A 13,746-nucleotide genomic window follows, 5' to 3' on the forward strand; every position below is an offset into this window, starting at 1 on the left:
ATGCTGACAAGGTCATTTTATCGACGGTATAACTTGCGAAATGATGACTTTAAACGAAACTGTTGATGTCCTTGTTTCATCAACTTGTTTGTCAACAGTTTGCCTCGTTTTAGAAATTGATCATAGGTAGAGCATGCTCTTGCGTATCAAATCAACTGAGAGATATAAACCCCGTATGCAGGTGATAAGGGTATATTGCTGCATAAGTAAAGGGAAGTTGACGATTGAAAAGTTAAAGTCATCACGTTTATCATAAGCTTTGTTAGATTACCATTAACATCTTTTTTCTAATAAAACATCCAAATATGAAACAGATGTGTCAGACTCTGTGGTAGAGAAAAAGCATATTTAATAACCAAGCTATGTGACACTTCAGTTTTGGAGAAATCGTTTAAAATATAGAGACAAAATAATAGTAAAATTTAAAAGATTATCTTACATAATAAGTAAAGGCTTCAAGGGTGCCAAGTTTGTGAGAGAGATCATTAACATATCTACAATGAATTCTGCAGATGTTAACAATTTAGCAGCTACTTTGGTAGCGGCATCCACAAAACTTTTTACTGTTGCAGGTGGCGTCATTGCTGGAATCAGTATTGTCAAGGCAGCTGGAGACATTTTCAGTAGCAGTAAAAAAAAAGTATCTGATAATTTTCTTACTGAAAATGTAATAAAGCTAAACAAAGTAATTGCGCTACTAGAATCTGAACTAAGGCGATGGGATGACTTTTAGAAAGTACTGAAATACTAAAATATTCCATTGCACATAGTTAACATTATACATATATTATTCAAATTATGAGTTACTCCTTGTAAGGTCAAACAATTTTATTTATGATGTGTTGAAACAGTTTTCTTACATCTCTAAAACTTACAACATTTCATAATAAATTTTCATTGATTTAGAAAAAAAAATCGGGTTCTGAATTAAATCATATATCTAAATAAAAAATAACTTTACTGATTAATTTAATTTAAGAGCAAAATGCGTTTGAAATATGCAAAAAATTCACAAGAAAATTGATTTTAGTCAAATGAAATTATTTGACATAAATTTCTCAAGTACTTTGTATTGTTATACTATCAATTGATTTGATATTTGAACAAAGGGTTTATTTATTAGGTCGGACGACTTTGAATCCTACTTACATCGCAACTATGTTAATTTGTTTCATGGAAACGTTATTTGTTCCAAATGTTACAATATTTTATTGTCAATCATAATACATGTAAGGGTAGTTCATGACTGAGAAAATATATTGTTATTTGTTTAAAAAAAAATTTATGAATATGTTTACAAACTCTATTTCCCCATCATACCTTAAAAACAATACTTAATGAATAAAGAAAATACGCTATAATTATATTGTATCATTATTTTTTTATTTATTGTAAACTTAAGCTGATTTTTTTGCCCTTACACCTATTAGACTGTGAGATCTGGATAGACTTCAAATCATGAGTGAAGCTTTTTTTCTCTTTTCACATAATTAAAACATTAATACATTATTCATCAATAAGTTATTCAATAAAACAAAATAAAGGACATAAACGTGTAAAAGATTATATTGGCAATACATTTTCTGAAAAATAAAACTTTTCCTGAACTTTGAGAATTGAGAATGTCTTTTCTCAAAGCGGGGGATTGTTCTCGCCTTGCATGCCTCCATTCTTTGACGTAATTCAGGCTAATGCTCAAAGACTGTTTATGTCAATATATCATTCATTCTGACATCGTGGCCAGTATATAAATTTCACTGAACTAATGTAGATAAATTGCTGGTCATCCTAACATGTGTCTGCATTTTGTAAAATAATGAATAACATTACAATTTACGTCTTTGTTATCTTTTTACATCTTGTATATTCCAAATCTAACGAAATCTATATAACACATATCACGTTCACCATGACGTTGAATATAAAAAAAACCCCATTGTTCAGTAGGAAAGCGTAAAAAACATACCAATAACTATATTGCTTTTACAGTAATATTGCATTAATTACTTAGGTAATTTCATAAAAATTACAGATAATGTGCTAAAAATACTCAGGAACATTATATCAAATTTTGAGGGTATGTTTTATCGTAGGATTTTTTATGCAGTAAACCTGCGACCTACATTAAAAAATTGAGGAAATAGGTAAGACCTTTTTAGCAATATGCAAATGAGCAAATAAATATAAGGAGTATATAGGGAAAATCTTTAGAGTTTTTTCTTCTTAAGAACAGCAAAGCCACGATTACATGAACTTATTTTTATATGGAAGCTTCTTCAAGAAGTGCAAGTTCATATTTGATCAAAACTTGACCCCAGGGAGTAGTGTTGTGCCATAATGGGCCATTAAAGTTTTACATAGGAATAAAAAGGGAAGAACCTTTAAAAATCTCCTCAAGAATAGCGCAACCATGGTTAGCCATATTTATGCGTAATCACTCTCGGATGAAGTACATTCAAATTTCCTCGAATCGGGACCCCCGGGGGTAAGGCGGGGAAACAATATATGATCAGTTTTACATGGTAATGTATAAAAATATATAAAAATTAGATCGTCTATTGTAACAACTAGGGGTCATGTTTTGAGGAAACTTTATTGTACACTATGTACCGGTAATGAAGGTTTCAAATAAGTTTCATGTTTTCTGTCAAAGTGGTTCCAAAGAAGATTTTCGAAAGATGCTGTTCAGTTTTTACTAATTCTTTAAAGCTGAACAAGCTTTTTGGCAAGTTTGGCTGACATTGGCCCAATGGTTCTGGGGGGTCGAAATTTGAAAAGATCACAAACAAATTAAACGCCGGACATTTTCTCGATCAGGAAAGCTCACATGGGCTTTTAGTTCAGGTGAGCTAATAAGCAGCTTATGTCCTATTTTTCATGAATATGGTTATTTTGCTTAAATCTTAAGAGACAGAACTCATGTCATATCTAAGGGCCATGAATTTCACACCAGTCTTTGGTTCTAAGTCTTAGTTAATGCCGTCTCTACACATACATTTTTTATTCACAATGCATATATTTAGAATATTAATAATATTCTGACATGAAGTATATTTAAAAAAAGTATCCGAAGGGAGAAGCCTTATACCATATATATTTAAAAAAAAAAAAAACACTTTTCATGTTCTTACCGTGCTTTCAGTGCATGATTGTACTTCTAAATATTAAGGAATAGAAAAAGATTAAGTACATTTTACTTTACGACCATTTTGGCTCTGTCCTAAAGGTAGAATCACAGTTACGAAATGCTTGTGAACTAATTAATCCAGTACTTTATATGAAGATTTAATTATAGAAGTCCCTGAAGATTCATGTCATATTTTTTCAATAATCGAGATAAACTTTTAAAGGGACAAAAGTCAGTAAAAATTTACAACCCGAAATAAACCTTTGGATCACAGTTTCCTCCTTTTATCAACAATTTAGACCTCTTCTCAAGTCTGACACTCATCATAACTTAACTAGACTTAAGGGGAAGAAGGACCTTGAGCTGAAAAAATACTTGTCATTCATTTTTTTTTTCTTATTTTGTATATTTCTAATTAAGTATGTCTCACATACCGTAAAGCAGTTAAATCATTAGGTTTCTTACCTTATTTTAGAGATATTGATTGGTAAATACTATACCCTACAGTATCTATGTGGAATTTTAGATCTCCATGTTTCCGGGACCATTACTCTGTCCATAATGGGATTTATCTAAGTGGACCTGTATCTTTTTAAATATTTCAAAGTATGAATAGGGTTTAAAATTCCTAAAAGCAAGTTTCTTCTGTCACACTGCATCTGGATAGGGAAAATTAAGTACTTTTTCAGACAACTTAAACAACAAAAAACTTAATTTGCAAAAAATTCTATCATTCAATATTTTAAAATTTACGTTGAAATGCAAATCCTTCGTATTATTGTTTAACTGTAAAAATTTCGAATGGTGAAGCTGACCTCAATATTGCACAGGACATCGTTAAAGAAGACTTAAGCATGACAAAAACGTGTTTACATTTGTCGAGTACGGGAAAAACCAACTATGACGTCACACGTAAGCGAAATAGGATATACCTACATAAGATTCCTGTCATCAGCCATGCAAAAATAACTTTTGTGTTCCCCGTTTCTCAAATAATTTCATCATATACTGATTCTGACCTGTTTTCACATAATAATACCTCCCCTGTATTCACCGAGTATGATCTTGCTGTACTAACAGATCATGTATGACGTCACTGACTAGCTGGACGCTCAATTTAGGGAAACAGAGGGGTGGATCAATCTATTTCATAATTTGTTAATGTTTACAAGAATGTTTAAACTTTTTACTTTTTTATATAAGATGTTAATAAAAGTAAAACAAATTGTCAAAAAATTATACAAAATCTGATGGTTTACACGTTTTGCACTTATATAAAAGAAGACTAGGACGTAGTCAAACAGAGTCATGTGACCATGTGTCCTTCATCCCCTTAAATCTTTCAAAATTGTCAGATTGAAAAATAAAAATAAGTTATGGTGATGAATTAAGAAAACACACCAGTATTAATTGACTGACCTTATCATGATGGTGGATGCTTTCTATGAAAATTTAAGTCTTCTTTCAATATCAGAAACTCTATTTTTCTGAAGCAGTTGCAATAGAATTAAGAATTGTTCATTAATTTAAAAAGGTAAAATGAATTGTATATGGAATGTAATGGATTATATAAGATTTTAAGGTTGAAAACACTCAATGGTATGCCTTATTTTTCTGCAACTTTCAAATGAAATGCCATATTGGCTCATATTCTTCATTTAACCCGACTTTCATACATTTTCACGTTTCTTGTAATCCAAAATCACATTTAGAATTTCCAGATTGTTAGTTCTGAAAAGAAAAATACCAACATTTCTTTAACTGATTGGAGTTTGCATCCACAAGTGGTAGTCATATACCCCGTCCCTTTTGAATACTGATGCTTATTAAGGTCATATTTATGTATGTTTTGTTACTAATTTGCCCAGGTCTAATCCTGGTGATAAACATTGCCTGGTCCTCTAAATAATAATATTATAGATCTGTGTGTTTTTCTCTTATTATAAGTACAGGTTCTTGATCATAACTGTCATAAATGAGAAAAAATGTTGTTCAGATAACTCAGGATATTCAGACAATGCAATTTTTCATCAGAAGAAAACAAGAGTAGTATCACTGCAAAGCCGGTAGTAGTACTGAAATACGGATTCCGGAATGAGAGAACACAAAAAAGTAAACAAATATACATTAGATAACGTATACACATATAATAAGAGAAAAAACTTCCTCACAAGAAGATGAAAAGTGAAGACTTAGGTCTAATTTAACAGCTTAATATATAGAATAGATAAGATTGATATATATTTTGATGGACATGTACATACATGTATAACAAATTTATGGCGCATGACAGTGTCTTGCTAATCATGATTATCAGCTGTTAATAAAGAGTGATGGTCAGATGTTATACAGTGTTGAGCAGATGTTTAACAGCTAGTAGGTAATGTTTACCTCATAAGTAGATTTAAAGTATCTAAGCTCTCGCTTCTGCTCGACTCAGTCATGGGGATGCTCACTCCTCTATGGTACCTGATCGTACCTCTAAATTTTGAGGTCCATGTTTGCTCTGTTCCAAATCTGTATCGTTACATTGGACTTTCGAGATTGAATACTGTTCGTTATCTTCTTATTTCAGGGGTAAAGCCAAGAGGTTATTCATTTAAAATCCATATTGACGATCTGTTTGTGTCAAAAATTTAATATGTACACAATTGCAAATTATAATTCTTATTTCTATGCTTACTTCAAATAATATAAACAGTTTGAATATTTAGTTCTGATTCAAGATTTATAGGTCTTACTATGGTTTGCGTGTTTTTTTTTTTTCCTCATCTTTTCATTGTTGTTATCTTTTCAGGTACATGCTTGAACTGTTATACTAGTGTATAATTGAATACTTAAAAAACTTATATTTTATTAATAGCCTTTATTTGATTATGTTACTGTTTAGTTTACGATAGTAATTTTTGTAGCGCTGTCATGTAACATTATCTATGGAAGCATAGTTGTCAAATAATTATGTCGTCTTGTTAGATTTTTTTTTTTTTTTTTTTTTTTTTTTTTTTTTTTTTTTTTGATTTGTCACTTATTTACGTTTTTATAAATTCAGGATGGAAGCATATCCATGTATCATCTAGTTAACAAGACATTTTTCTGAGAAGTTGACATCACTTTCAACCAAGCCATCATTTTTATCTGACGAGTTGGTCGACATTAATATCTTAGAGGTCGGCATAATTATCGAACGACATGAAATCAGAGACAGATAAGACAAAAATGAGAAAGATTCGTAACTCCGGCATTATTATGCCTATGCAAAAGTTAGTGACTGTCCCGGATTTATTCTTGAAATTACTCTTTATTGGCTGTTTATTTTGATCTAAAGTTAAATTACTATTAATTTTATTATATACAAATGTATGTTTTGTAAAGTCTTAAAATTATGGATTATATGGTTTTTAACTCCCTTTCGAAAATTCTTCACTCATACAGAGAGTCACCGAATGCCTGTGAAAGCTTCAAGCTTAGACCTAGGCCTATACTCAGCATGTACGGCCATTGAGCAGTTGGGGTTCTTTACGTGCCAACGCCAAATGTGGCTCTAGACCTACGTTTTTAAGAAGGTCATATCTGAAAAAACCGTGACTTTCATTTCTCATGCCGGGAACTTGGCGAAGGAACAGTCATTATCTATTTCGACGTTGCGCCTGGAACGAAAATCGAATCCGGAACCTCCCGATCACGAAGCGAACGCCCTTCCACTGTGTTTCGCGACAAGTTAAATCAATTTTGCATATTAAGGTCAAAAGTTGCCAAAATCTTAGAGAAATGGCTGACCACGAATCACCTGTTGCTATTTCAGTTTATCCTTTGTTATTGTATTACTTAAATAAATTTACGAAAATATAACATTCTTATTAGTTTGTTGATAAGAAATTAAATGCTTTACTTAGTTATCAGACTGAGTGATAATTGTAAAGAGTTATATGATTTAATTAATAAAAGTAACACAATGGGGTAAAGTCTCGCGAGCTTTCGAAGCAGTTGTGAATCACTATTATATAATGTCTCTGATGAGATCTAACAGTAAAAAGTCCACTTTAAATCTTAAGAAGACTTCACATAATTATGTCATCTAGTCAGATATTTTTATCTACTTGTCAAATAATCTTGATTGAACAGAAAATTATGCTTACTTGACAGAAAATTATATATAGAGATTCTTTATTTCTTGGTACCAACAGCGCACACTAGCTCTCTTCCCTCAACATATGGTGGACATTTCAAAGAACCACAGCGACCTTCTACAAAATAAAATAGGTAGCCATCTTTATCTGCCTTACCACCATGCAAGGTGTCAGGATTCTTGTCTACACACTTGTATGTTGAACCAGCTGCATGATTACGATATCCAGCCATTAAAAAGCCTTCGTACTTGAGATTCCAGCCTTTGTAGCAGGTTTTTCTCGCTATAATGAAACATAAAAATTGAAATATTAGTATGATTTGCCAACACTAGATGGTTTGGAGGCAAATATGTACAGCTAGCTTTCTACAAGGCAAATTTGACCTATACTCGGCACTTAGGGTCATTGAGCAGTGAGGGATCTTTTTCGTGCCAGCACCTACTGCGACACGGAACCTCGGTTTATACGGTCTCATCCGAAGGACCGGTCTCCACGTCCCGCAGTGGGATTCAAACCCGCGACGTAAGGATCAACTCCTTACTCCGCGACTCTAGAGCAGACGCTCTAACCACTGCGCCACGCGGGCGACCATACTTTTAAGATTATACCAGTTGATATTGTTTGGAAGTTCCTAATTTTCGATATTTATGCAGTGTTTTCGAATTTCACCTGCATATGGTGTTCATGTTTTCCAACTGATTTGCTATACAAGAGTATATTCAGAGCGCGATCAATCTTTAAACTGAAACAAGCTACGAACAATAAAGTTGATATTAAAGGGATTTCAACAACCTCGTTTAAAGTCGGCATTTCGAAAATTATAAGGTCGTTATAATAAACGTGTTTGCAAATAAAACTTATCCTTGCATTGTAATTTGATTGACATATTTCATAGCAATTGTAAGGCCATTGTGTTCATTAATTTTGACCAGAGATTACATTATTTTCCTAATGAATACAGAGGGGTACATTACGGCGGTTCTAGGTCCTCCTAGGCACTCCCTCCACGTCTGGTGTTTCCAGGGATCCGTATGTTTGCTCTTTTCATGATTCGTTTTGTATGTTTACTGGATTTATGAGATTGATCACTGTTCGTTATATTCACTTTTACATACTAGTACATGCATTTTCTGCTTACTAGGAAAATATCTCTCAATGAGGAATGTCTTCACGGGTATTACAATGAATTAAAAGTAAGGAAAAGATATACCGGTAATATTAAAGTTTAGAGAGTCTTGAAAAATGTGAGATGTGGGAGAGGAGATATTATGTGCAAAAAAAAAAAAAAAAAAAAAAAAAAAAAAAAAAAAAAAAAAAAAAAAAAAAAAACTCCATTAGCTCAAAAGTCGTGTAAATAATCTATCTCTTTCTCTCTCTCTCTCTCTCTCTCTTTCTCTTTCGGCTGTAATCTTAATAATATGACAGACAGGAATTATTTATATACATTTATAACAATATTAACATACACAATGAGAAGCGATTTAAAAATGCGAATCATATTTATTTTCTCACCTGGAAATAATTTTTACAACGGATTTATTTTGGACAAGGCATACAGCACAGGGTACGTCATGGTTATGAAGAGAAGTAAAGTGACTCGTGAAAGTATTTGGTTCGTACTCCGCTCCGTAAACATAAGCCTTAAATCCATCATTTCCATCCCTGTAATTACCCCACTCTGGATCCCTCGGCAAGCAAAGAGGATTTACAGCCGCCCCTTTGTCCGTATAATGTGATCCTCCGAAATGTTCGTAACCGTTAATAAGGATGATGAATTATAAACAATATTTTTCATTTATTTTATAATGTAATGTTATTAATATGTCTTGAATACATATGTAGAGCGTACGTTTGTAAAGTTAGCCCTTCCATTAATAAACATATTATGACCCTAAACACATAGAGTTCAGCACGTATCATAATGAAAAAAGTATCATAAGTTTTTAAAAGATAGAATGTTGTCACCGGAATAGACAAAGTTTGCAAGGGAGGCACAAGTCTTCTTGCTCCATCTCGTATACACAACGTTTCTGTTACCTTGGAAAAGAAGACTTTTAGTTTTCTATCATGACAAATTATACATAATTAAACAATACACATAGTATATATGTCGTATAATACCTTCATTCTGTATCCTAGCGTTAACTTCTTCCTTGAACTTTTTCATAGATTTCTCAATGACGTCAGTGAAGCTTTTGAATTCCCGTCTTAAAGCGTCTACCTGATATGCTCCTAGAGCAGACGACAATTGTCCTGTAAGGTAACCCTGTAACATGTCTTTGCAACTTCCTGTCTGTGTTTCGCCCTTTGTCGTTTGAAGAAGCAGCACTATGATTAGATAGAACTCAGTCATCTAATAAAAAAAATAAAGCATAATTATTGTGTAAAGGGCTTACTTGTAACTCATGGCACACGGATATATTGAAATCCCGTTATTTTTAAAAATATCTCAATGGCCTTTAATTTCTATCGTAAACAAGTTTGACTGTACTTCTTTTTTTCTTGCTGTATCTTAGTACTGTTCATTAATATTGGATTTTATAATGATAAGTAAAGTTATACTATGGTATATTTCGCAATCAATTCTTATTTATGTTTTTAAACTGATACACATACATATGTTTATTTTATTTTTTTCTGGAAAACATGCCTAGTTTCATCCTACCTTTGTTTTGATTTTTTCTTCCAGCAGAGTATGAGCAGTTGATGTAGTAGTATATATAATAATTTGACCTCATAGTTAGTCACGAAGAAGGAAGATTAAAATGTAATTTAACACCAAAGTTAAATTTATCGAATTGTAGTTAGATGCATATTCTAGTATATAATGGTAAAACATTCCATCATTGCAAATTATTAACAAGTAAAATTGATGCAAAGCATCAAATCGGCCTCAAACAAAATTTAGCATTTCAAAAAGTACTTTCACAATTGAGCATAAGGAAAGCACAAGACATTCAAAATATGAAATATTTCAAACTGTCTTCAAAACAAAAAATAAATAAATAAATAAGATAAAATAATCAATCAATAAATAAAATACAAATAAAAAGAATAAAGATAAACAATAAATAAATAAATAAATAACTAGAAATTTTAGTGCATTTGTTCATCAAATTGATTCATGAAATATATGGAGATAACGAACAGTATTCAAGCTCAAAAGTCCATTAAACAATACAAAATAGGAGCAGAGCAAACAGGACCACCAAACATCAGAGGTGGGATCAGGTGCCATGGAGGAGTGAGCATCCCCTGCCGACCGGTCACACCCACCGTGTGCTCCTTGTCATGATCGGGAAATAACAGAAAAATCCGTCGACAATTCAGTGTGTTAATAATGGCCTAACAATTAGTATGAAAAACGTCAGTCAGCATTTGACTCAATGATAAATTGTAATTCAGAAAATGTAGATGGAGGCCTATTTATATTTATATTCAGATGAACCTCGTGCTGATAACCTAGATCTTTGTCACATGATGATGCCGATGATTTCTGCAGAGTAGGCTTAGCTGCAAAAATTATCCTTGTGTCATTCTCAGCTGTAGTATATTCAAAACAATTTTTACCAGTTGAACAACTTTTCAATTTTTTATTTATCATGCACTTTTACCACCTAATTATTATTCGGAAAATCATAACGACTTGCGTTTGTATCTTGTACACTCCCAGATTTGGGAATACCTATTGTACTAAACTATTTTTATATAATCATAAATTATGAGAAATGAAAATGAAATTGGAACATAATACCAACAATTAAACTTAGTTTATAGCAATTTTTTTTAAATATTTTACTCTTGATTTTATACGTGTTATTATTAAAAATTTATTTTTACTGAACTAATAAAAAAAATACCGTCTCATTTTCCCACGTGCACTTTCTAACACAACACAAATAGATAGGCCGCTGCTGCGGCCGATAATATTGCGTTTTAAACCCTTAAATAGATATTGTTAGTTTTTCTTAATATTCACAGGTAAAAATACTGATCACATCTGAATCAAAATGATAAATTTTATCTTACCTTATCCGTTGTTTGTAAGAAAGGGTGCATTGATCAAATTTGATGTATTTTGTTATTTTTCATGAAGTACTTGAGCAAATTCAACATCAATTTGTTAATGTGTTTTTAGTGAAATTTTGTAAAAATTCTCTTAAAAAGTGATTTTCTTTTATTTTCGAAGGTTTTAATCAAATATAATGTGTTTTGGTGCATAACTTAATAAAATATGAGATCCTAGGTCACTGTGTTAAATTATGGATGTTGAATTTTGAGAGATATGTACTCTTATACACTCTCTTATACACGTTGTTTAAAATTAAGCATGCAAAGGTTATTCTTTTATGGGCGTTTTAGTTAGTTTATGGGTTATTTTAAGTATTTATATGAAGAAAAAAATTAGTTTGACAGAAAATTTTGGAAGCCCAGGCCTACATGTACCTTAAATTCCACGAGGCAAAGATTGAGGCCCTTCAACAGCCATCACAAGAGGTACCGGTGGAATAAAACAAGATGAAAATTTTTTTCAGGTAGGAAGTATTAACAATTAATTTTGCAGTATGAATGTATTCCGTATCAAAAGGGAAAATGGACATTCAAATATATATAAATATTACATGTGCATTGATTTAGGAGTAAGCAAAAATGACATCAATATCGTCTAATGAAATATGCAGATAACGATCAGTAGTCATGCTTAAAAAAGGTCCATTGAAACAATAAAAAATTGGAGCAGAGTAAACACGGACCTCTATGTATTTTCTCAAAAAAGGATAAATATTGACTTTAGCTTTGAAAAACACAGCAAATCATATTACAAAGTTAATACCAAGTCGTAGGTCTTGAAAGTACATAAATTCTATTTTTGTGTCGCCTGCAGAGTAGAGCGGCACATAGGGGTCACTTTACCCGGCGTGTATCTCTTTGGATGTCCGTCCGTTCCCACACTGTTTCTCGAGAACCGTTAGAGCTAACGGTTTGATATTTTGGACGTATGTTGCTTGGCACGTTGGCGTTTGTAAATTACCATGTTTACCGACCTCGTGATATTTGATTATTTAAATATGGATCGGTTGAAATGTACCCGAGATACAATGATTAAATGAATTTCAGGTTTTAGTTAATAATGTGTCAGTGTATATTCAGGATATAAATGATGTCTAATGCAAACTGACTGTGTATATATGATTTCAATGTGACAAGAGTTTCTTTCCCTCCATAATACAATTGTCAACAAAGTAAAATTTGTGTATGTAAAATGCTTTGTTGTGTAATGTAAAAAAATGTTAACTAGTATTCATGTTTGAAATTTAATTCGTTAAAAAAATTTTGATAAAGATCGGTTGAAATGTACCCGAGTTACAATTGTTAAATGAATAATGTGTCAGTTTATATTCAGGGTATAAATGATGTCCAGTGTGATTTTTATGTGACACAGTTTCTTTTCGTCCATAATGCAACTGTCAACAAAGTAAGAGTTGTGTGTGTAAATACTTGATTGTATATTGTAAAATAAATGTTAGTATTCATATTTGAAATTTAAAGTTAAAAAACCACGTATATTGAGAATCCACTATATTTATTTTAACGAATTCATTAGGAGCAGATCTGTAGCTTGCTGATCTGATAAAAATGGAACCAGAGAGGTACAGTGCCACCCATAAAAATAAATATTTTTTGCGCACAAAAGTGCGGTGTTTCTCGGTATATTTCTCCTTATATTTAAATTCCCATCTTAAAATATTACTAACCGTGGGTTCCGAACATTTTTCTTTACTATTCCGACATTAACACATTTCCCTTAATCGTTGTTAAAAGCCCATCTGACCTGAAATCGAGAACATCCAAACTTTCGCCTATTTGTACTGCAATTTTGCATGGCATGATAATTCGGTTCAACGAGCTTCGTCAGATGTCAGCTAAAAGAATAGTTGATAGGGGCTTGTGAATATTTTTGAAATTGAGCTTTCGTGCTGTTGAGGTTAATATGTGGAGATATATATCAAGAATCAAACACAACTTTTTGTGCGCAATAAAAATACATGTAATACAGTTTTTTTTTCTATGGGTGACACGGTAATTCACCATACTCTGTCAATTTTTTTTTCAATCTAAAATCTAATAAGTCTAGATACATTTTACAATTTATAATGTTACCTTCAACAATACTAATACATTTGGCAACATGTAACACAACGATAATGTAGTATGCATGTTATTTATGCACATACGGTTCGTCATATATTCCTCTAAATGCCATTTGTGCATTTGAAAGATGCCAAATAAACTTTACATCAATGAAAGCTTGTGTACGATGTAAAGGTTGATTGGGAAAAAACAACAAACACAGAAATAACGAAACTTTAGATGATAAAGGATACCCTGAGTGCAAACAATTGATAAAGAGGTCAGTGAATCTTTTTTAAAGCTTTCTTATCTAGAAAACACGTATGCCAATAGTTTGAAAGCCGTTCAAAACTATAACTT

General features: G+C 32.0%; 2 protein-coding genes across 2 annotated transcripts in view; one reads left to right on the forward strand and one right to left on the reverse strand.

The window, feature by feature from the left end:
• Positions 1–13,746, forward strand: part of LOC133186636 (uncharacterized) — a 121,494-nt gene that overhangs the window by 10,299 nt on the left and 97,449 nt on the right. The window lies entirely within an intron of this gene.
• The window catches only part of LOC133187000 (uncharacterized), a 240,078-nt gene continuing 233,623 nt past the window's right edge, over positions 7,292–13,746 (reverse strand). The window contains exons 3-6 of the mRNA XM_061322375.1: positions 9,376–9,607; positions 9,219–9,291; positions 8,767–9,003; positions 7,292–7,532 (exon numbers count right to left, since the gene is read on the reverse strand). Of these exons, the coding sequence (XP_061178359.1) occupies positions 7,292–7,532; positions 8,767–9,003; positions 9,219–9,291; positions 9,376–9,607 (783 nt within the window). The remainder of the gene's footprint in view (positions 7,533–8,766; positions 9,004–9,218; positions 9,292–9,375; positions 9,608–13,746) is intronic.

This window comes from Saccostrea echinata, unplaced genomic scaffold, assembly GCF_033153115.1.
Source record: "Saccostrea echinata isolate AGI-Se365-2 ecotype Australia unplaced genomic scaffold, CSIRO_AGI_Sech_v1 ptg000014l, whole genome shotgun sequence".
In the NCBI taxonomy this organism is placed as follows: Eukaryota; Metazoa; Mollusca; class Bivalvia; order Ostreida; family Ostreidae; genus Saccostrea; species Saccostrea echinata.